The sequence below is a fragment of the Triturus cristatus genome, chromosome 3_2 (genome assembly GCF_964204655.1).
Source record: "Triturus cristatus chromosome 3_2, aTriCri1.1, whole genome shotgun sequence".
NCBI lineage: Eukaryota > Metazoa > Chordata > Amphibia > Caudata > Salamandridae > Triturus > Triturus cristatus.
Window position 1 is genome coordinate 1066400524 of NC_140584.1, and position 24978 is coordinate 1066425501.

At 43.1% G+C, this 24978-nt stretch overlaps 1 protein-coding gene across 1 annotated transcript in view; it reads left to right on the forward strand.

Annotated features, from left to right (window-relative positions):
• Window positions 1–24978, forward strand: part of LOC146859134 (uncharacterized) — a 2052335-nt gene that overhangs the window by 191458 nt on the left and 1835899 nt on the right. Inside the window, exons 20-21 of the mRNA XM_085649806.1 lie at window positions 16067–16237; window positions 21591–21686. Of these exons, the coding sequence (XP_085505932.1) occupies window positions 16067–16237; window positions 21591–21686 (267 nt within the window). The remainder of the gene's footprint in view (window positions 1–16066; window positions 16238–21590; window positions 21687–24978) is intronic.

Consider the following 24978-nt stretch of genomic DNA (forward strand, 5'->3'; position numbering starts at 1 on the left):
GAATTCCACTCAATAAGGTTTCTGAAACGCTTTAGATTTCCCTATTCCAATCTCTGCAGCCAATTCCACCAATCTCTCATGATACACCTTTGCATTTCGCGTAATACTCCTACATACAAACAACAATTCTTCTTCATTGTAATCATTCAATCTTCCCAATCCCACATTTCCAGCAATCATTTCCTCTAACTCCACTTTCAATTTATAAATATCTAGAATCTTCGGAACTGAACTTCATCTTTCGATACCCTGTGACCACCTTTCCAAGTCCTCTGGAGTAACTGCTGCTGTTCTTTTAGCGATTGGAGGTGCCACTGCCCCCCTTTCTGTGCCATGATCAGGTGAACTTCTTTTTGGAGTTCCAATTACTGGCTCCCCATAGTAAGATCCATTAATGAAATGACAGAACTGCACTCACTAGCTTGATCATCCACAATTATTATTTCTTTTCTGGAATTACTCATTGGGGCAGGCACAGTTTGAGAAGATTGAACGTTCACTTTATTCCCAAATAATGGTATAACAGGACCTAGAGTTACCGGTATGGACAAAGCTTCTGCGGGCAAATTCGATTGGTTTATTTTCTGTATCAATTCTTCTCTATTTTTGTTCAGAGCCTCAATTTCCTTTTCTTGGAGTATTCTATTTGTCAAGTTATCATGCAAAATTTGTGGAACCAAAGGGGTCCTAATACTGGCACTTGGGTTGACTACTATATTTAGCCATTCTTTATATGGCGGAGGATTTTTAGTCAAAATATCTTCTAAGAGTTCATCTTCCGACTCACCACACAGTGTCACAACCATGTGCTTTGTTTTATCTCTACACTTACTTCCTGTCTGCTCTTCAGCTGTCAATACTGGATATAACCCTTCTGATATCATTGCTCTTCTCCATTGTTTCATTAGATTTTCTCGGGATCCATTCATATATCTGGGGAAAAAATCCTTTCATTCTCCCCCTTCCATTCTTCTCTCTCTCATATGACTCAGTCTCCCATTACTCTAAAGCTGAGTTAATCTAGGTCGAGGTTCTAAATCATTCATTCTCATTCTTAAATTCTGAAGAACTCTCTCATTAAATGTACCATATTCTGGGAAAGCGAAGACTCTATCACTTTTGGTGTAATCTACCCAATTTTCTAGCAATACACAGGTATGGTAACCTCTCTCCATCATCATAAATGAAGCAGGTGTTTTTGGTGGAATGTTAAGAATTCCCTCATTAGTCAATACGGGCTTGTCTTTCTTAAAGACATTTTTAATTCTTTTTATCAATGATATTTTTCTTTTTCCCCATACATTTTGGGTAAATATTGATGTACAAAGTTGTATTCTGCGAATCCTAAAAATCTCCTGTCTGGGCGATTTCCTGGGCCTTTTCCCAATTTTGCATGTAATTTTCCCTCATCCAATCCTAAAGCAGCTTTTATTTCTTTTAACCAATCAAATTCAGGCTCACACTAGTGGTTTGACAAATCCCAGCGCGGCCTTTTGTAACGTCAGTATCACTCCTTACTACTGACCCCTCCTTTACAATCTGCGTTTGTTACACACACCCGCTGTTTTCACCAATCCCAGCACGGCACACTGTGACGTCAGTCAAACTCCAGCTACTGACCCTCCCTTCACAAGGTAATATGATGATCTTTTCTCAATACCTTTTTATTAAATTCTTGTTTAGTTACAACATAAAAACATTCACTACTCTGCCTGTTGCACTAATCAAAGGACAGATCTATTTTCACTGCGAGTAACACATTCCGCTTACTCTTCACAAAGTAAGAACTTCCGTTTACTCTTCAGGCACTGCGAGTAAAAACTTTCCGTTCACTCTTCATTGAGTGAAGTCTTCAGTTTTACTCATCATTTAAGCTCCGAAGAACCTGCTACTCCTCCGGTGTTACCCTTTTCAGGTTGTTGTAAGACCAAAGTTTCACCAACGAACTCTTTTGTTGTCGCTCTAGCTCAGAAGAACCTGCTACTCCTCCAGTGTTACCCTATATAGGTGATATAATGAATGAAGTTTCACCAGTGAACTCTGCTTTAAATCACTCTCACTTTCATACAAAATAGTCCCAACTTTAACACTGCCAGCATAGCTTCTCAGTGCTATTCCAACAGACGAGTAACCTCAGAGCAGTGTGGCTACTTCCACCACCCGCTATTCCTTCCTGGGAGTTCCAGGTATCACTATACCCATGTTCCAGACAACATAAAACGCGACGCGAACGGATTTGTTAAAACATAAATCAATAATTAATAATCAATACTCATCACCAAACTAATCAATAATAACCATAACTCTGCTAGCAGAAAACTGATCCAGCGGCGCACCAATGACGTATACTCCAATACCATATATTCACCTGGGCCCATCAATGACTCTTACACTCAATTTCCTTGGTTAACCCCTGGGGTTTGTTACTTATCCCTTCATCAATAAGTTATTTCCATTTGGTCGATAAACCAAATTAGTTGGAACTAGTTGATGGTGATGATGCTCATAACCTTTCTCACAAATAATTCAATAATAATAATGATCTCAGACTCTGGAAGTTTTCAAAACCTTTATCTAAAGTTTAAATAGTGAGTGAACCATTCAAATACACCACGGATACCATGAATCATTTGGAAGGAAGAATCAGTCAATTCATGTATTCTTGCAATTCAAATAGATTGACGTTGCCTAGAAAAGAGAGGATAGAGAGAGCAGTAAATCAGGATATATACAAATTTATAGTTACCACAGATGGTGTGAAGACCAACCGTCTGGCCAAAGGGCTGGTAAGGGTCCCCTGGGAAAGATCAGGCGACAAAGACTTCAGGACAGGTATTAGGACAGGATAGTGGACCTCTCTAGAACTGACGACTCGCCGCACCCCTCTCTGACACTCTCTTCCTCCTCGAGATTCTTCTGCGATCTTATTCTAATTATTTGCTTAGTAATTATCTATTTGAATATTCTTCAGCATTAATAATTACGACAGCATCTCCCCTCTCAGCATTCTCTCAGGATCACACACACTCCAGGCCTGCCAAGTATCACGCATTATGTGTGACGCTAATGCATTTCAGTGTGGTGTTCCGCATCACCGCACTGAAATGCATTGTCATGCTTTTTTGCCACACTCTTAAACTCTGGCTACGCAGGGTGCCAGCATGCGCCGCCTGCGCCTGTGCGCCGGCTCGGCTGCTCCCTGCAGAGTTGCTGCAGCTCAGGGCAGCTCTGCTGCTCCCCGCAGAGTTGCTGCAGCTCAGGGCTCAGTAAATTGATAGTTAATCTTGTCTGCTCTCAGCTCTGGAGTGGCTGAGAGTGCTACAATGTTATAAATTAAATCTGCCCAGCCTGTCGTGCCTGGCAACATTATTTCATTTTCCTGCTGCCGCGGCGTTGCGCAGCTTTCAGACACGCACCCATGACTGATAAACTCACACACCACTGCCAATTACCAAGACCAGGGGGCGGGGCCTGCTCTCGGCAGTGGTTGTTACTGGCTGTGGTGCACCATTAGGGGCCTGGGATAATCCGGATGTGAGTGCCTCGTTATGTCCTGGAGGAAGAGGAAGTGAGGTCAGAAGCGGCGGGGGACTCAATCAGTCGAGTCCTCGGTGCGCTGCCGCTGCTGTCTGCGCAAATTAAAACCCCGGCGCCGGGTTGGCATGTATGGCTGCAGTGCACTGCAGTGAGCAGAGCCCTGGTGGAGTTGGCCTCAGGATCGCTGGTGTTAAATTGCTCGAGTCTGTCACTATGGTCATCTTGCAGTCACCTCCGACTTTCATAATAGGGAGTTTATTCACTGGATCATGTCTTATCCCTAGTAAACACGTCCAACTTCCTTCAACACATTTTTTAAATAGTAGACAACACATCAAGTCAGTTAAGTTTAAATCCTCTCTTCGACGTAAGATTCTAACAGCCGCAGGTTTTATGACCAGTGCTCCAATGGCTATTAGCTTTCTGGCAGCACCTAAAATTCATCTTGGCTACACTAAGCAGCAATAAACTATACATGTATTTAATGTAAAAGGCAAATGGGGAGGGCCCAGGTCATAGCTAGATCGCAAACGATTACGAAGTGGGGGATTACTAGGGTCTATTGTGGCTGGTGCCCCCAGCATGCTGTGTGAGTCAGAGATAACTATGGCTGTCCACACTTCGGACTCACAAATCCAATGAATTATGGGTTAAAAGCAGAGGCTGAATTTCAACCACACCTGACAAAGATTATTTAACGAGAGAGACCCTCAAATGGTGTAACTGCAGCAAACAAGTTCCAAGAGCTTGCTGGCAAATTAAAGTGCTTTACAGAAAACTCCTAAGTGTTGAAGTAAATGTAAAAGTGGATGTTTGCTTCAATTATTTCAGGTGTTCATTCAGTTCTCACAATACAAAAACAATGCGTTATGAACTTTGCTTGAGACTATGCTCAATTGTCCTACAAGGCTTGCTTGTTACCCAGTTTTACATACGTTCCTCGACTTGCCTTCAACTCCCAGAATGCTTAGTATCTCTTGTCAATCACAATCTTAATCCCGCATGAGTTCCAGGAGGAGCGTTCCGATGCACGGACCTCGGGCTTGATTGCGTGTTGTTGGGTATTTCTTGAGTTTGAGCCCACCCATGGATCAAGTAAGGTGGTGGCACTGGGATTACTATTTTCCTTCACCAAGACTTCTCTCTTTTTTCCTCAGTCTAAACCATTTCATTTTAATTTTGGCAGTTCTGTCAAAATTTGCCTCATTGTGGCTCGTTGTGTATCTTTGGTTCCAAAGCAATTATCAGAAACTTTGCATGTCAAAATTCTATTTCTTACGAAATTACCATTGTGAAATGCGTTTCTGTACTTCGTGTTCACTAAATGCGGGTCATCCTCTGTGTTACGTTTGACACGCACACTCGCTAAAAATGGTTTTATGAATGTGTAGCTTGGTGTGGACCCATCTGAACTCCATCCAGCTCCACCAAGTGCCAAGCATCATTGATCCGACTCAGACTAACACAAATCATTGTTGCAGGGATTCTGCTTATGCACAGAACTATGCACAGGAAACCAGGACCTCAGTGAATTGTGGTGTACCAAAAACTCACCTCAGAACCCAGAACCCCTTATCCGACCAGCATCAGTGTCCCATTCGTTATCCGAGTTTTATCTCGGCGGTCCCAATGTATGGACAACCCAGAACAAGCGACTTAGGGTATTCTCAGGAATGGTGGGAATCAGAAATACCTGTTCGTAATTATTCTCATATCAGTCCACAACAGAATAAACAGAGACACGGTAAAGTTTAAAGAGTTTATTTTATAAACCTCGTGTCCTAAGATGCAGTACTTTGGCTAACATAAGCAGACAAATGATTAAGATCAAAACCATCAGCATAGTTACAATACCATAGAAAATGAAAGGAGTAATCATAATAAAATGACAGTGGATTACAGCCACCTTCCTTTCGCTAGTAAACTAATATTATTATTTTTAGACTAATAAAAGGTCTCCAGGCTTGAATGGGGAACCCCATACCGTAAAGATCAGCTTAGTGGGATCACATCACAGGATCAGCTAGACTCTGCTCCTGGGAAAGCTCTTCTTCTGAATGTGACGAAAAACATGCAACACTGCAATATTAAAAGCACCCGACTTTCAGTTATTTGCAGCTGCGTGCGTGTTATGGCTAAATAGTGGGCCGATCAACCTGAACCCAACAACAAGCACCGACTAGCGACCCAGACTGTTTCTTTACACAATGTTCAGACCAAGGTCGCTGCTCACTGTTTGGGATGTGAACAACAGACAGTTCTCATGTAGGGTGACCAACCGTCCGTAAATTTCACGGACAGTCCGTAAATTAGGGCTTTTGTCCGTTGTCCGTGATGAATGTCTTAACGGACGGCATTTGTCCGTAATTTTAGCTTCTCAGATAAATAACAAAAGTTGATTTACTCAATTTAGATTCCCCAGCTGATGTGCAAGGGAGTCTCCTGTGCTGCATTCCGGAGGGAGGGGCAGACGGCTAAAAGAAACAGGCCCACGGTGTCTGCTTCCCCAAAGAAATGCAAATGTGTGTAAAGGGTTAGGTGGCAAATTGAAAGGCTGCTTGGGAGGCGTTAATTGCTGGAATCCTTGGAGCTTCCTGATGCCAGGATATTTACAGAGTTCATGAACTAGAAAAACTATTGAAAGATCAAAAGATTAGGGCAACGCAAGCTGTGGAAGGGGATTTCAAGACACACAGAGAAGTAGACTGCAAACTTGAGAACGAAAAGGGCACCGAGATCGAACACCTTAATACTAGGTGTTGTTTAATTTATTTTCAACTGCTTTATGGCAAGTGTTGGATAGCCACTTAGAAGTTTGGCAAAGAGCATATAGTTCTCTAAGTGTATATTTTCTACTTTATGGTACAGTATGCAGAAGTGTGCAATAGCACCTTAAAGGTTTGAGTGAGCACAGTTTTGCGTCACTTAAGCGTATGTTATTTCTTGGATATTCTGATGTTTTACTTTGTCTGATTAGGAACTTCAACAATTTGTTTAGAAACGTAAACATTCTTCTGCAGTTTTTTTTACCAGCTTTATTTGTATCTCCTCTGATTCCTACATCTGGGATTGCCACCCTTTGACATGAAGGTGTAAATTTTCATTTTTGTACCACACTACCTTTTAATTTTGGTCATCACGTAATAGTGCCACCTGAAAGCAGAAGTATTAAATTTTTTCCCCCTAAAACCTGAGGAGCCATCTTGTCCATCAAGTTCTAGCCTTCTACTTAGACCTCACATTTTTTGTTGTTGTGTTCTCATGTGCTTTCTTTGTTGCTCTTTGCTGTAGTTGCTGAAGTGGCTGACACGTCAGATTTTGTGGGGGCAGGACTGCAAGCTTCAGCCCGCACCAGCACACTTGAGGCCAGAAAGCAGGGTCCTGAAATTTGCACCAATCAGGCGCATAAACGAGGGATTTTCCACCCGCTGCACAGGTTACTCCCAGGCAAAGACCGGGCCAAAAGTGGGCCTGTTTGGGCCTGGAAGAGGCTGGCCTGGGCCATCGCCCTTGGTTTTGCGGCTAGGGGAATTGTAATTTCGGACTACAAGCCTGTAATGAGCGTGACCTGCGACTTTAATCAGCTGTAATTGTCTATTAAAAGCACCCTAGCTTATCTTGTTTTCTGCCCGATAGCATTATTAGATGGCTAAGCGAAAGCTAGGTCCTAACATGGAGGGAGCCACTGCAAAAAAAAGATCAGTACGCTAGATTGGTATATTAAAAAGGATTGAAGATTCCCTGACTTAAATATATCAAGCTGGAACTGAGGAATCTGGGAAGGCTGGCCCTCTTCTCTAATCCAACCGCCATGACTCAATCAGATATAGTCTGGGCAATTTTTTTTTTAAAGCTTTGTGGCACTGCCAAAGGGAGGAACCCGAAATCTCAAAAACTACTATTAGGGAGTATGTTATGTTACAAACCTCACCAGCCTTGGAGCCGTATCTTGAGTGGGTGGATAAACTGAGACAGATTGCTCTTAATTTGGTTTAGACTAGGCTTTGTGAGATGGCACCTTGGTTTCCCCTTGGGCAGTTTGGTCCATCTAGAGTTTTAATATGTCCATCAGATGAAATCTCCCCTCAGAGTCTGCTGCATTTTTTGGGGGTCAATTTTACTCTGTTTTACTAAAATAAAATGTAATTCCATTCACAAGGGAATGGGGAATTAAGAGATGTGGAGCATCCCAGGTCTATTTGCAACAACTAAACTCCTCTTCCATCTTTGTTAATTTTTTATCTGTTTTTTAGAAAGTGCAGTTAATAAAGGACAACTTATGTTATTCTGATTATTAGCAATTTTGAGACCTGTTAAGGATGCTCTTTTCTTCATGTAATGTTTATATGTGGGCATCATTAATTTTTATGCTCCTGCACTGTTTATTTATCATCCTTTTATATGGCTTGGTTAACTATCCCTTTTCTCCATATGTATATTTTATCTGCCCTTATTTTGCCTCGCAGTAAACAGAAAGAGGGCCCTGACTAGGCTTGGTTTGGTCTTACTTATGCAGCTGGATTATTGAGGCCTTTTACAATTTACACTCCATCGAGCTTGTTTTGTCTGGCCTGACTGTTTATATATGCTGTATTTTGCTCAAATAAACAAAATGTATATATCATTGATGTGATTTTCGACACAATTTTATGGTTACGTTTGCAGCCGAAATAACGTTTTTTGACTGACTAACAGGCTAAACATGTGACTATTTGTTAGCGTTAACAAAATATGTTTGCTTTTGAAAAGGAGTGTAGTGGCTGAATAGTGTATAGCCTGTCGGTGTGGAATCTGAGGTGCTGTTTGAGGTGTTAAGGGTTAGAAACACAGACACTGTACAACAGAAAATTAGGCGCACTAAAAAATAGAACTTTTATTGGGAGACAAGTGAACAAACATATTGTAGAAGTAAACCTGAACATCCTAGCGTTTTCGGGTGCAAAATGAGACCCCAAAGGTTTTTATAACTCTTTAACACTTGATGCAATACTTTTCTATGAGTTTGGCCAGGCCATTGTTAGTAGAGTTGACTTCTTTTGGGTGCCCTTTAGATTCTACACTTATCTGGCCGTGCCTGCTGCAAGAGTTTTTCCTTGCAGTTGATACAGTTTTCTGGTATGTGTGCAGGAAGCACTGCCAATAACCAGGTCCTTGAATTGGTCCTTCTCATATTCTTCTAACCCATGTAGGCAAATCTTTGCTTAACATACTGTCGAAACAAGCAGGCCTAAAGCAAGTGACTAGTTCCAAAATTACACACCAAGCAAAACTGGAACAGAATTCTACTCAATGTTATTTTATTGTTTGGTACCACAGGGTACACTCCGTTTTTAGTTTAGTTATGGATGAAGCACCTAACAGCACTCAAAGGGCAACCTCTCATTGTCGAATCAGTGAAATTGCTGGGTGCGACACTGGACGGAAACCTAAAAATGCAGAAAAATATCACCCCTCCACAAAAGGAGCCAATTTCCACATGAACACCCTGAGAAGACTGAACCCCTTCCTGCCAGCAAACGACTTCAAACAAGCAGTTCAAGCCCTAGTAATCCCAAGAGTGGAATTTGGGGCTGTAGCCCTATGCGGCCTCCCCAGATCGACAACAGCCCCGCTAAGAGCCTCTATCAACTCAGCTGCCAGACTCATCACAGGTTCAAACAGAAATTCTCACAGCAACTCAGTTGGGCTAAAATAAACCATGTAAGTTATTCTTGTTATATGTTCTTCTGTCTTTATCTACACCGTTGATAGAGAAACACTTGGTTGGATGCTAATGCCTCTTTCTGCCCAAGAAAAGAAGACCATAACAACTTCATGGCATTTGCATATATGGGAAATTAGGTGCTTGGTTTCAAAAAGATTATTCTATCTGCATCTTGCCTGGCCTCCTGTAATAAGATTTCAGTACTTAAAACGTAGACCAATGGGTCTTTCTTGAAGTAGTTGCAAAAATGCTTAGTATGTAAGTCACCGAAAAGCGGAATAAGTGGGCATGATGATCGAATCAGCAAAGAATCCCGAACCCATTTTGCCTTTTGTGTCCATTTAATTTTTGTTTTGTGTCGGACCTTACGCCATGTATCATAGGTATGTGCTAATGTCATGTCGAGGCACTTTTGACCTGAAGGTAGTATGAGCTGCCAGATTTATATGGAACCCCTGGCCCAGAAGGGGATCCCAATTAAATAACTTTGGATTATCATATACAAAATGCTCAATGAAAATATTGTGGGGGATGATGAAAATTCAACAGCGAGATTGTTGCCCCATAGCATTTATTGTTGAATGCATGTTGCTATAATTTAAAAAGGGCTGGATGCCACATTGTGTGGGTAATGAAATTTGGTTAATGTGGGTCTGCTGGCAGCAGAATTATCACAGCGTCAACACTCCACCCCCACAGGTTTCAGTCTCTAATGTTATATAATCATTCTCAACCTGACATACTTTAAAGAGAGTTCATGTATATTCCATACAATGCAATACAATTTCATATATAATGATATGCCCTCTGTGGTGAGGAGCGATATGTCCTTTTTTGTTGAAGGGTCATAAGAGGCACACAAATCCTAGCCCCTTGCAGTGCATTGCCGCTGACTTAGGGTGGCACTCATCCTGAAAGGCTGCTATGGTCTCGCAGCTCTCTCTGGCCTTTTCCTCATATGTCCTCTTTTGTATCCCTTCCCTGGCATAGTCAGTGCTCGTCCAGACAAAAGTTCACACTAGTTCACACAGCTTTTCTCTCCCTCAGTCGGAATCCATGGGCTGATGGCCATTCTGGAGTTCATCCTCATCTGAATTATTTACTGTGCGACCTCCTCTGATGTGTCTGTAAAACGTAATTTTTGTCCCAAATTTTTTGTCCTGAATTTTGACCTTCTGTCCTGAATTTCTGTCCTGAATTTTGACCCTTTGTCCTGAATTTTTACACTCATTGTCCTGAATTTGCACCCATGCCAGTTGGTCACCCTATTCTCATGTGAAGCAAACTCGAGCAAGCATTTCTCAATTAATAACATGTAACTACAGTGTCGTGTGCAAAAGCAGCAAAAGCGGCAAGATGGCTTTCTAACATCTAACGCGGTTGTGCTAACTTAACATTGTACGTATATAGATAGCAATCATCACTACATCATTAGTCACTCCAGCATTCCACAACTGGATTATTTAGTCATGCAATTTGTAGAGTTGCTCTGTGCTCAGCAGCCGTCATTCCTTTGCTACCACAAGTGGGAAAAGCTATTTGTCAGCAGGACGAGAAAGACTTTGAAACTCAGCATATTGCTGCTACTGATGTCTGCAGCCAGGACAGATGATAACGGGTCAAGGAAAGATTAACGGCTGTCGTGGTTAAACTTCGGGACTGTGTGCATTGTGTTACAGGGCTGATGGTGGGTGGTCCATGATCTCTGCAGATGCAGGTAACTAAAATCTATGGCATTATGCCACCGGTAAGCAGCACTGTATCAGTTCAAGTACATTTGAACAAAAAGTGGCCCTTGTAGCTCTTCAAATGGCACCAAGTGGGGTAATTTCTGATACTTATCTTAACATAGACTTTTCTTGCTTGGTTTTAGTTGCAATTAAGTTTCTCTCATAGTGTCTGACACAACGTATGGAATGTAATCCGTAAGTGTACTTAAATCATGGTAATGTCATACATAAGCAGTCTGAAACTTGGCAGCTATGGTGCGCTTCCATTTCTAGTGCTTTGCAGCAGTTTTAAGATCTCTTAGAGTTTTTCGTTGCTCAAGTGGGTGTAATTTCTCATATTTATTTGTTTTCCTCATCTTCATTGCTTGATTTTACTTGCGAGAAAGTGTCACTCATAGTCGTTCAATGTCACTCATGATTACACTGACATTTTGAAAATGTCACACATAAGCAATCTGAAACATTGGCAGCTATGACACTCAACTAACTAAACTACCTTAGTTATACCTTTTGGGATTGATGCACCACCCCCTAAAGTAGCATTTTCTTTGTTTCCAAACCCACCCCTTTATTAATATTCATTTTATTTTATTCCCAACCGAGTTTACTCTCAATTGAAACATTTCTATCATTATGTTCATATGATTTTTATCCACTTTGTTCTCAGCATCCGTGTTTCCCAGGGTTTAGCGGTCGATGGCCTTGGATGTGGTCCAATCATGGGATCATCCTTCATGAGGAAGTAGAGGTTGCTCATGCGCAGACGGGTTTGCTTATTTATTCAGATTGCAGCAAGAAGGCGAATTATTAAAAGGTCAAAAGAAATAATATTAATTCAAGAAATAAATGGTTTCACTGTATACCACCTACATCTACTCTATTCCCCTTTATTCATTAAGACTTTCCCTGCATTAGCTCTTTAGTAATAAAACTTTTTCTAAACAGCAAAGCAGGTGCCATGCGCGAGAAGTTCCCTCCAAATCTATTACACGTCACATTACGTAGATGCAATTGACGCATGCGCAGTAAAGTTTTCCCTGTTAGAGCCGCGCTTTTAGTCCGCTATCCGTATTAATGGTTAGTAAACACGTAGGCAAGCTTCACTATCTTAACCATGTGACTGTATTGTGCAAAGATTAATCACGAGACATAATTAATAATTTCATGTTAATAAATTAAATGAGTGTATTGAATCCGAGCAAGTCTCGCAAAAATGAGTCCTTGCTCCATCACTAGTAACTTTAAAGTTGTATGGTAATATTCCCTTTCTGTTAATAATGATTTGTTTTTATCGAGCCTTCTACAATAGTTTTGTTATTTCTGTAAATGGGAAATAATGTTACTATCAGCCAGCCCAATCATAATCCATTTATTGAACTCGAAGAGATTAAGGGAATATATATTGCCTAAAATTCAAAATTATGACCTGCAGATGAGCCCACTTGTCAGCAGTGAGTGCTTAACTTGCTGAGCCGTCCATCTGGCACTCATGTAATTTCTCTATTGATATGTTATATTCTTTTCGAAGGGCAAGGCAGTGTTTTCGCGTCAGTTTCATAGTGCCCAGTTCTCGGTCCCTGCTGGAGGTGATCCTCGTCAGTGCTTGTTAAAAGTCATTAGTAGATACACCTGCAAGTCAAATGACCATTTGTGTATGCACAATTTTTTATGGTATCTCAAATTGTGAGCGATCCCATCTACTTACTCTCCTGCAGAATCTTAATTTCATCACACAGGAAGGTCACCAGCCATACCGATGTGATCCCAAAAACACCCTCTACTTCATGTAGAAGGTAGCTTAGCTATTCGGCATGGTCACGTCACAAGATGGGCAAATAATGGTAGAATTAAATGTTTATTAATAATATTAATACTTATTATTATTTTTACGTAGTTGTACTTGCAGTTTACGCAGTGCTTAATTTGTGCCAGTGTTTTCTGGTGCTTAATACCAGCAGTTATTTCTTAACACCACACATATGTCTCACTATTTGTAAACAGAGCACGTCAGGAGAGTATTTAACAATTTATTACATTAAAAAGTTATTACTACCAGCACGTCTAGGTCATTCTTCCAGGTTTGTGTGATCTACAACTGTCATATTTGTAGGAGTGTGATTGTTAGCAGCGTCAGTACTGGCATTTGACTTGGCATAGGCATTGTATGGTGCAAGCTGCAGTTGCTATCTGGGAAATAAATTGGGTTGTGACACTCTATAATTATTATAATTGTTTTATTATAACTTAAGCACTGATTGTAGATAACAGGTGGTACTTAGTTAATCAACCTAGTAAAGATGAGGTTGGAGTTGGCTTTGATGGGTTGAAACCTGTGACTTGCAGGTCGCACAAATGCCAACAGGAAGAAACTCACTCACTGAGGTATCTTGCAAGCTTTAACAATTGTACCATTCTCCTCTGATTTCTAACACCTTCATTGTTAACCTGTTAGAAAGAGAGGACCATTTGAAATAGAACTCCTTATCTAGCATCTGCAATATTACTCAGAGCCATTGGAATTATGCAACACTGAAGCCTCAATTTAGATGGCAGAATCAACTTAATTAGACTGTAGTAAAACCATTTACGCCTAAAAGGTATTTGTAGGGTTTTAACAGGTTTAATTGTCCTTGGTTCATTCATTCATCAAGTTTATAGTGTTGCCTCGTAAACTAAATGGACATCTATGATGTCACTAGTTTTTTAGAGCATTTGCATGTGAAGGTCGTTCCTGGGGGAATGCGGAACCAGCAGTAGCACATTTACTTGTCTCAAAAAACGTAGTGTTAACCATAGGCGCTGGAAGTAGGGATGCGGCGGGTGCGGCAACACTCCCCAAATAACCACGCTGGAGTTCCGAAGGTGAATTAGCAACACAGATGCCTTTAAATTTTGTTTTTATCTTGTTACATTTGCTGTGCATTCACAGACAGAGGTCAATAGTCAGGCTATGTCTTCAGATACATTTCTGCTCAGTCTTTTAGCATGGAGACTGGTGTTTACTTTTCTTTCTCTGACTGCAGAGAGTGGACATTTTATCAAAATAACTATGTGACAATCTTGCTGGGGGTACAGGGAGTGTGAAAGTGAAGGCTGTAGGTGCCAATTTTTTTCGAACACACTATTTAAATACATCTAAAGGAACTCTACGTATAGTTCAAAGTATATCAGCAGTTCGGAAAGTACAAACTAAACACATTTTTGTAACTATGAAGTGGGAGGAAAACAAAGATTTTTATAGGATCAAATCCAACCACTTCAATTGGTGATGCGCAAATCATAAATGTTCCTGATGGGTACAATCATATCATTTGTGCCCTATGCAGTTTTATCACTAAAACTACACATTTGTGAAAATCTAGTAGCCTTTTAGATGGAAAACGTGATGTCTGTAAATGACATTGTGCTACCATGCCATGCTTTAATATTTTTGCGACTGTTCTCCAAAATGCACCACTGGTCACATACCACATCCTTACCACTCTCCTTCTGAAGGGACGTGGCTCATTTTGCTACACTTTGTGCGACACTTGGATTTTTGAGTTTTGAGCTAAAGTGAGGTGACATTGAGGGCAGCACCCCCTCTCTGACAATTGTTCCAACACCACTGGCTTTAGACCTCACAATCCAGGCATGATCACCATTTCATTAACCTTTTGTAGATAGCTGTCAGGTGTGAAGGGAGATATTTTCAGACCTTATTAATGGTTCATTTAGTGTCTTGGCTTGACTGTGTGCTTGCATAGGGTGATGCTCTGTGAATGTGATGATGTATGCAATGTTGAATGAAGCTATGCAGTTAAATACAGTTGGAAGTAGTCTGGAGCGCTGACCGGATCTATCAGGCTGCATCTATTCCCTAAGGCCAAACCTTAAAGCGTGAACATGGGGCATGATGTATGCACTCTCTGCTCACAAATTTCAGTCACAAAAGTGTTGTGTGAACCGACCTAGGTCAGTTTGAAAAAAAAATAATTATAGTAGGTCGCAATGTGACCTACCTCAGAAATATTCATGAGGTATCCTGCAAATTGTGAGTCACTACGATTGGAAGACATCACAGGGATGGTGGCCTGCTAGGGCAGTCTGTGACTATCCATCAACAATCTTCTTTTTTTCACATTGATCCCATTTGTGTAAAAGGAAACGGAGCTAAGTTTTTTAAAACAAAACTCTTCTTTTTTTAAAAGTTTGTTTAAAAATTGTTGTTTATTTCAGGTATCACTATTTACTCCCAAACGAAACCGTTTTTAGATTCACAAATGGGGAGGGGTCCCAACCCAAGGTGGACCCATTCCCTTTTGCAAATTCATTACCAGCCCAACTCGAGAGTTGATCATTTTTCAATGATTTGCAACCGGATTATGGTCGCATAATATCGATGCCTCTCATACTGATTCTCTATTTGGATGGGATGCCTACAACAAGCCTCTTCCAAGTTGCAAAGGTGTATCCATTCGCAGAGCCATTTTAGGAGCAGGTCAAAACATACCATGTCTTAAATGGGATGGGTACAGAGTAGAAACCTATTTTGCTGTCGCAACCCGTGTTTGTACATCAGGCTTTTACCTCCTACTTGAGAGGCTCCAGACTCTTGAGCGAAGAGCCTGCCCTCCAACTACAACTTGTTGGTGATAAAAAAGTGCAGTGTTTTTTGGTACCTTGTTATCTGTAGTATCTATAAACATATTATTTTTGACACAATTTTCACATTTTGTGTTAGATGTTGGATTGTGCAGAAGGCGCAAGAAATGCAGGAAATCCATAGAAAAAAGACACAGCAGCTGCAGTCACATAAATCGTGATTATAAATCACAGATGAATTGTGTACATTCCATTTGCTAATGAATACTTTGTGATGCATCCACTTTAAAGACCGTAATTTGTATGCTAAAGACTCAAGATTCATTTTGGTAATCATGACTTCTAACTGAAATATTTCCTTCATGTTGTTCTTGTTTTACAATTAAATGGCCTCTTGTGCACTTACTCAAAGCCCCCTAGCCAATCGGCTTGCACGACTCTAGTAATTGGCGTGAAGGCTCTTGTTTCCATTCGGTATGTTTCATTGACCACCATCTTGTCTCACTGGCAGCATGCACCTCTGTTATGTGTGCAAGTGGAGCTCATCGACAATGAAGTGGCTTTCTCGCCTCCACTGGACCAGGGCGCGGCCCAGCAGAGCGTACTGGAGCACATTGAAGACTGGCTGAAGACCTTCCTGCTCCGACAGTCCCTTATAAAAGGACTCTCGTCCTTGGCCAAGGTACTTTCAGTGACGTTAAAGATCTGGCGATGGTGGTGGTCGGTGGCTGCATGCAGAATTGTATGGGAGAGATGAATATTCACAGCGACCCCAGTGCCACTTATAGATATCTAACGTGGGGTTCCTACTATTGTGAAGGCCATTAAGCAGACCTTTTTAGTCCTTTTTTCACTTATATTAACTAAGCAGCAGCGCGTCTCCAGAAATTCTAACAAAGAGTACATTTCATAATGTTGCTCTTAAGCACCAGTAAAGAGGCCTTTGGAGAATTGGCTAATGGCTGGAAACACACTCATACAGCCCTACATACTGCTCATTAGCATGATGCATCGTCTGTGGCATGGACCAGGGAGGAGGCTGAGAACTCGATTGACTTAGGACCTGACTTAGTTTGATTAATTTTGTGTGAAACTTCACTCCTCCAGATCAAGAATTATCGAATTTTCTAACCAAGCAAACATTGCTATGCATATAAAGGCGTTTTCATTCTAGGTACATAATGGAGTGGAAGGTACATCATACACCCTATGACTCCCTATAACATCACAAGAATTGACATTGCAGAAATGTTGATGCTCTTTGTATGTTGTTTAACTTGTTTTAATGCTCCTTTGTAAAAACATGAGGCAGTAAACTATTGATTAAATGACACCACGGACAAACTGCCGCTTCTAAAATGATCAAGAGTTCGTTACTCGGGCTTTTAAAAGATCAGTGGTCAGAATAGTTCAAACGCGGGGCATCAGAGCAGTCCACATGGCAGCAAGCAGCAGTAGAGGGGTAGCAATAGTGCCTCCATCTTTAAAACGCATCCCTGACCAGGCCTCACTCTGGACTCTCAGCCAATCATGTCTTCCTCCAGTTCTTTTACTGTAGGGTAAGTGACCGGCTCACCAAACGGCATGCTGTTATGTATTTGCATTATGCAAATGTGCATGTTTCCAGTTCACTAAAGGGTGATGCACAGTTGAGGCGCTCTTGTGGTGTGCATCTCCAGATGGGCACCAACAGTAGCATGTGTTAATTCCTCTCTCCCACTATTCTGTCACCTACATTCATGCACCTTTTAAATGGCACTGGGACGGGGGAGAGACTTGTTGAGAGGCCTCTCATTCCGAAGTTGAAGTCCAGTCTCCATTTAGCCCTCATATTCTCTTTCAGTTGTTTTGTCTTGTGTGAGTAGAAACACATAGAGCTTTGAACTTGATGTTCTGCACCCTCGATCCAAGGAACCGATGACATAGAGCATTAGTAATTTAAAGAGATCTAGAGATGAATAGCTGGGATTCTTCCCTGGTGCCCATCTAGTTCTGGCATCAAGTGAAGGTGCGGTCAGGCGGCGTGATCCCACAGGTCATTGCGTTGTATATTTTATTCTACAGCGGGAGACTAAAGAGAAGTGCTAAGCCTGGCATAAGTCTAAGAAGGGAAGGGGCAATGGGCATTGAGAAGCAAGCCTGCCCAAACTAGCACTGAAGCCATTAGTGTCTAGATGAGCTTCGTCATCATCATCACCCTCACCACCACTGAACCAAGCATTCTTGTTTCTTTTTTCTTTTTCGTTTGCAGTTTTATGTAGCGCAAACTAGATTCGAGCAGTTTACATGAGCACCAGTTATATTACACAATGTCACAGTCATTCTTTTTTCAGGCACGGGGAGATCAAGTGATTTGCCCAGAATCACAAGATGTCAATCTGACGAAATACTCGAACCTTGTACCCTAGAGTTCCAAAGTCGGCAGCTCTGGCCATAACGCCACATCCTCTCCCTCTCGTTCGGGATTCAGTGTCATTTCTTCAACTTTCATTCAGTAAACAGAACTTGATTATTGGAATGCTGAGTTAACCCCTTCGCTGCCAGGCCTTTTCCCCCTCCTGTGCCACGCCCTTTTTTGGCTATTTGGGGTAGTGCGCGCTGAGGCCACTGTAACTTTTTGACCACTTAAGGTATCCACGCCAAATTTGCGTCCTTTTCTTCCAACATCATGGGGATTCTGAAGGTACTCAGGGTTTGTGGATTCCCCTGGAGGGGTCACAGAAATGAGCCAAAATACAGCAAAATTTAGTTTTTTGGGGGGGAAAATGGGAAAAACGGGCTGCAAATGAAAGCATCTGGGTTTTTCCCTGCAAATATTATCAAAAAAGGGTTTGTGGGGCTGAAATAACCATTTTCCCAGCTTTTAGGGGATACCAGATTTTTGTCAGAAACCCAACATTTTTTACACAGTTTTGGCATTTTTCTGGGACATAGCCTATTTCTGCTATTTTTTGTGCTTTCAATCTCCTTCCAGTTAATGGTAGAAATGGGTACAAAAGCAACAATGGATCCTGGAAAGCTATACATTTTAGAGAAGTAGACAACATTCTGAATTCAGCAAGGGGTCATTTGTGTAGATCCATCAAGGTTTCAGTTATATATAGGATAAATTGAAAATTTGTTGAAAAAAAGCGCCTTTCGTGTCAACGTTTTCACCTGTAACTTCTTCTAATTTTGACAGCTCTTTGAAAGCAATATACCGTTACATCCGCTGGACATTACTGGTTGTGGGGATATATAGGACTTGTAGGTTCACCAAGAACCCGACGAACCCAGAGCCAAAAACTGAGCAGCAACTTGCAATGGTTTTTTATTATGTACCGGGTATATAGTAATTATTCTGTAAAAATGTGTACATGGAAAAATCGGTATGAAAGACACCTATGTATTTCTGAAATGGGAACAAAATATAGAGTTTAGAAACAGTAGATATTTGCACATTTCCAAAATTGGAATACTCATACTAGCATGAGAATTATCAGTCATTTTTAGAATGACTTCTTTTTTACACAATGTCTTTCATTTGGAAGGCAGAAATGCATCGAAAGTCAATAGGTAATAACAATTCCTTTACAAATCTGAATTACCCTAAGTCTCCCGATAAAAATGGTACCTCTACTTGTAGGTGTAGGCATAGTGGCCACGACAGGAAATGGCTCAAAACCCAACGTGAACACACCACATTTTCACAATGCAAAATTACCCTTTTTTAGCAAAGTGCCTAGCTGTAGTTTTTTAAACCTAGCTCTGCCGGCACCTAGGGAAACCTAGCAAACCTATACATTTTTGAAAACTAGACACCCAGGGGAATCCAGGATGGGGTGACTTGACTGCCTCCCACCAGGTTCTGTTACCCAGAATCCCTTGCAAACCTAACAAATTGCCCAAAAAAACACCTTTTCCCCACATTTCTCTGTTGGAAAGTGCTGGAATCTGCGTGGATCCACAAATTTCCACCCACTCCGCGTTCCCCAAAGTATTCCAAGAAAAATGGTACCTCACTTGTGTGGGTCAGCCTAGTGCCCGCGACAGGAAACGGCGCAAAACGTAAGGTAGACACACCTCAATTTCATAGCGAAAAATGACCCTTTTTTGGCAAAGTACCTAGCTGTAGTTTTTGAACCATAGCTCTGCCGGCACCTAGGGAAACCTAGCAAACCTATACATTTTTGAAAACTAGACACCCATGGGAATCCAGGATGGGGTGACTTGACTGCCTCCCACCAGGGTCTGTTACCCAGAATCCCTTGCAAACCTAAACAATTCCCCCCCAAAATTTTCCCCATATTTCGGTGGTGGAAAGTTCAGGAATCTACTTGGATCCACAAATTTCCACCCACCCAGTGTTCCCCAAAGTCTTCCGAGAAAAATGGTACCTCACTTGTGTGGGTCGGCCTAGTGCCCGCGACAGGAAACGGCGCAAAACGCAATGTGGACACACCTCAATTTCGCTGTGAAAAATGACCCTTTTTTGGCAAAGTGCCTAGCTGTAGTTTTTGAACCATAGCTCTGCCGGTACCTAGGGAAACCTAGCAAATCTATACATTTTTGAAAACTAGACACCCAGGGGAATCCAGGATGGGGTGACTTGACTGCCTCCCACCAGGTTCTGTTACCCAGAATCCCTTGCAAACCTAAACAATTGCCAAAAAAACGCATTTTCCCCACATTTCTCTGGTGGAAAGTTCTGGAATCTGCATGGATCCACAAATTTCCACCCACCTCGCGTTCCCCAAAGTCTTCCGAGAAAAATGGTACCTCACTTGTGTGGGTCAGCCTAGTGCCCGCGACAGGAAACGGCGCAAAACGTAACGTGGACACACCTCAATTTTGTAGCGAAAAATGACCCTTTTTAGACAAAGTGCCTAGCTGTAGTTTTTGAACCATAGCTCTGCCGGCACCTAGGGAAACCTAGCAAACCTATACATTTTTGAAAACTAGACACCCAGGGGAAACCAGGGAGGTATGGTTTGCGTGGATCCCCCAACGTTTCCTTACCCAGAATGCCCTGCAAACCTCAAATTTAGCTGAAAAAATCACCTTTTTCACACATTTTTGTGTGGGAAAGTTGTGGCATCACCGGGCTGATACAAATTTCCTACCACCCAGCGTTCCCCCGGGTCTCCCAATAAAAACGGTGCCTCACTCGTGTGGGAGGCCCAAGTACCCGCGACAGGCAAGGGCCCAAAACGTGTTGAGGCGACATGAAAATTGCCTACCTCAAAACGACCTGGTTTTGCAAGGGGGGTCACCTGGGTTTTTCGCCCGGTGCTCGGCGGCCACCTAGGGGAACCTACCAAACCCACACATTTCTGAAAACTAGACACCCAGGGGATTCCAGGGAGGTATGGCTTGTGTGGATCTCCCAACGTTTCCTTACCCAGAATGCCCTGGACACCTCAAATTTCGCCCTCCTGTGGCGATCCCCAAGCAGGGATCCACTGGGGAGGGGTACCATTGGAAAGGGGAGATTCTCCCCTTTCCAACAATACCTCTACCGTCTTTCTACGTGCTCAGGGGGCTGAGATAGCCCCCTAAGCACGTACAAAGTGAAACTGAAATGAGCCTCTTGCCTCATTTCAGTTTCAGTTTCAGTGCAATGACATCGGCGCGACGTGCGCGGCGATCATCATTACACTGAAAGCAGGGGGGGGGGGCCTCGGGAGCTGGGGAAGCTCTTCCCCAGCTCCCGAGGCTATTTTCAGTAAAAGGGAATCCCTCTGGTGCCCGCACCAGAGGGATTCCCCAGGGAATGCCTCATGACGTGCTGGACTCGTCATGGGCACAGCGCGACTGTGCTCCATGACGAGTCCAGCACGTCATGGGCACAGAAGGGGTTAAAGAATTGCATGGTGGTCATTGCATTTTCCACCTTCTCTTCTGCTTTACTTTCAGAAAGAGGCATTGAATGTTACAGATAATATCTAAGATCAGTTTAGAAGACAGGACGTTAGGAAGAAGGCAGGCAGATGTTAAGAACGTCATTTCCTCTTTTGGCTGTTGCTGAATAACGAGTACCACAATCTATGTTGCAGGATGACTTCCATGACTACACTGCTGCCGATGAGGAGGCATTGCAGCTCGTTGGCTACATCCTGGAAAAAGTGGGAGCAAGTGTTCAGGATTGCCAGGTAAACCAGTTTAGCACTTCATTTTAAAGTGAAAATAAGGTAGCCATTTGTTACTAATATTACATAAATGTTTCCTCTTGGTTACTGTTACAAGTACCATACTGCTACAATGAATAACTTTAGCTCTACATATCAAGTTTCACTCCGTCCTCATCAATTTCATTTCCCTGTTCCATCGTTTCCCTTGGTCCGTTCCTCATTTTTTCATGGTTCCATCACCACCTCGTTTATTTGCCCAACGTTTTGTCTTTTATTGGACTACCATAAACTATTGTTTTATCTGACATTAATATATCCTTAAGTGTTAATGTATTCTTTTCACTTTGCTGATTCTATATTTCTATGGCATTCCCCCGAAACATTTTTCCTGCTGGCCTGGTGCTGTTGGGTGGAAATAATGTTGCAGGAAATGGAACTGGTGCCATGTAGCACAAAACATACATGATGGCACTGGTGCATGAATGGTGCACTGTCTTGCCACTCGGGTGTCAGACCGCCACAGCACCCTTCAGAGGCATGTAATGGTTCACCCTGTCATAAAAGTTTAAATTCCTTTTGATTTGTTTTTGAATCCAACAAGAAGAAAAAAGTCCTCAAGAATAAGTACCGTAGACCGCTGCGTGTGATGTTTGTTATTCTGTCACAGAGAATCTTTTAATGAATTTTCAAATGGGTGGGACTTAAATACAAGGGGTAAATTGCACAGGTTGAGTAAGAGCAAATCCTTTAGGAAACATTTGCAAACTGCGTCAAAGTTGCAATTTATATAAGAAAGGCTGTGATCTATGCATGTCCCACAATCTTGCCAGATCTGGTCAGAAATACACGTAGGTAGAATTTATTATAGTGGGCTTGTTAGAAATGGGATCTCTGGTTGGCTAAGGCTTGCACCAAAGCCAGGCAGAGACCACCACTCTAGTCAGGGCAAGGGAGTTACACGCCAAAGATAACCCCTGCTCACCCCCTTGGTAGCTTGGTACGAGCAGTCAGGCTTATCACGGAGGCCATGTGTAAAGAATTTGCACACGCACACAGCAACAACATCCCAGGCACACCACAAAAGGAACTCCACACAAGGTTATATCAAAAATAGCCTTTGTATTCTCATAACACATCAGAATAGTACTCACATAATATACATGGTGCCACCTGGCACTAGGTCATATCTACGAGGGATTATATACACCTGACAGGGCCCACTGGACCACCGTCAGAACCATCACAAAGTGAACTTAGTCAAAGTAAAACATATCATAAATGTACAACCAGTAATCACTGGTAACCACTGTACTCAGCATCAACCTATAACATAAACTACATTATGCACAGTATCACATTAGGCGCGAATTACATTCTGCGCCAACCTCACAAGCATAAATACATTATGCAATCATCTCATAAGTCTAAACGCATTAGACCCTAACCTCCTAAACATAACTCACATTAGGAAATAATCTCAGTGGAACATAATCTCACTAGCATAAACCATAATATGCAAACAACCTCATAATCATAAAAGCCACATTTAGAGGTATCAAAACAGGGTGGGTAAATCATACTACATTAATCACATTTCCTAGCACCACATAAATCACATTTAGCACATAGTCTCCTAATAAAGACCGTAGTAGAGGTATTAATCACATTAGGCCACCTCCAAAGGGGCTCGACTGCCCTGTGTCTAGAATGTCAGGGCTGCTGCCTAGCAGCGGAATCCAGAGTGCGCCACTGCGCAAACCTAAACGTAGTAGCTGCCCACTACTTGCTGGGCAGCTGGGAAAGTATGGGGCAGAGGTGTGCATCCGACTCCTAACTCAAAACATGCCTCCCAAAGTAAGAATAGCCTAAACGGTGCAGCTGGCACTAATTGCTGTGCAGCTGTAGATCTTCCATGAAGGCCTGCCACTCACTGTGCCCTCGGAACCCATGTCTAGAACGTTGCAGCTGCCCTCTGTCTGGTGAGGCAGCTGTGAATACACAAATAGGCCCTGGCACAACTGTGCCCTCTGGGCCTCACTGGGGCTCTGTACCCAAATCTCCATTGGTGCAGCTGCCCTCTGCAAACGGGGCAGCTGGGATATATCTCAGGAAGTAGACACGGGTACCACGGGACCCCCTTTGGGGTCCAGGAACTCCTGTGCCCATTGTGGGAGCGGCCCACAATGGGGGGACCACCCGGGTACTACCAATGTGCACTTGGGGCCCCCACTGGGGCTCCTAACTCAATAAATGCTGCCTCACGATCGGCCCTACTCACCGGTCTCCTCCGGACTAGGGACAGGCGCCGGGATCCTCTTCACTTTACCGCGGATCTTGGCAGAGTGCAGCAGGAGGGTCCCCACTCCTCGGGGGCTCTCTCAATCATAGCGGCTGACACCGCGCGGCTCTCCCTTTACCATGGGAGCCCCGCCGATCTGCCGCAGCACTTCTCCGCATTGCCGGGACCCCTCTCTCCGTGCGGCGGGTGGAAGTGAAGCTCTCGAGGCTCCAAGATGTAGGCAGGCCCCGCCCACAGTCAGGCGGACGTGCCTGGCTTCCGAGTTGCCCGGGCCGCAACGGTGATTCTCGGCCATTATGGGGTAGGCTCCCGTTTTTAAACAAAGCTAGTGGCAGGGTGGGCACCCGCCGAATCACAAGGTGCACGATGCTGGTTGGGCACCCGCCATAGCACACCATAACGCGGGTGGGCTCCTGCTCTCTCTTAGCAGCAGCAGTGCGGGGTGAGCTCCCGCTCTGCCACCGAAGCGCTCAAAATGCTGGGGAACCCCGCGCCGCAGCCCAGTGCTGCAGATCAGTCCCAGAAAAAATAAAGCGCTTTGAAAGAAAATAGAAATAAAGAGCTCAGGGGCGCTAGGAGGTAAAAACACAAAGTCCTAAAGACTAGCACATGAAGCAAAAGGTCCCAGGGGCATAGCTGGGCCCAGGGAGGCAACCCTCCTGGCAGGTCCTCCTGGGCCCCAGCAGCAGCACGCCCCGCAGGTTTAGGACCAGGTACAGAACATTTTCATAGGGTCACAGCCCCTATATTTATACTAACATTTCCTTTGTGTCACAGCACAGGGCTTAGGGATACCAGTCAGGACTGGTTTAGGGGGGATTTGGAGCACTTTGTTTTGCCCAGCTCCTCTCCCTTTTGTCAGGTGGGGGCTCAGTGATCAGACACACCACAGGGGGCGGAGCCAGCATTGTGGAGGGAAGGCATAGCCCTATTCAGGTCCCAGGTGCAACTCCTCCCTCCCATCTGCATGCAGATCTCTCTATTCATCACTGGGCTGACTCACCCTGTCTCCTG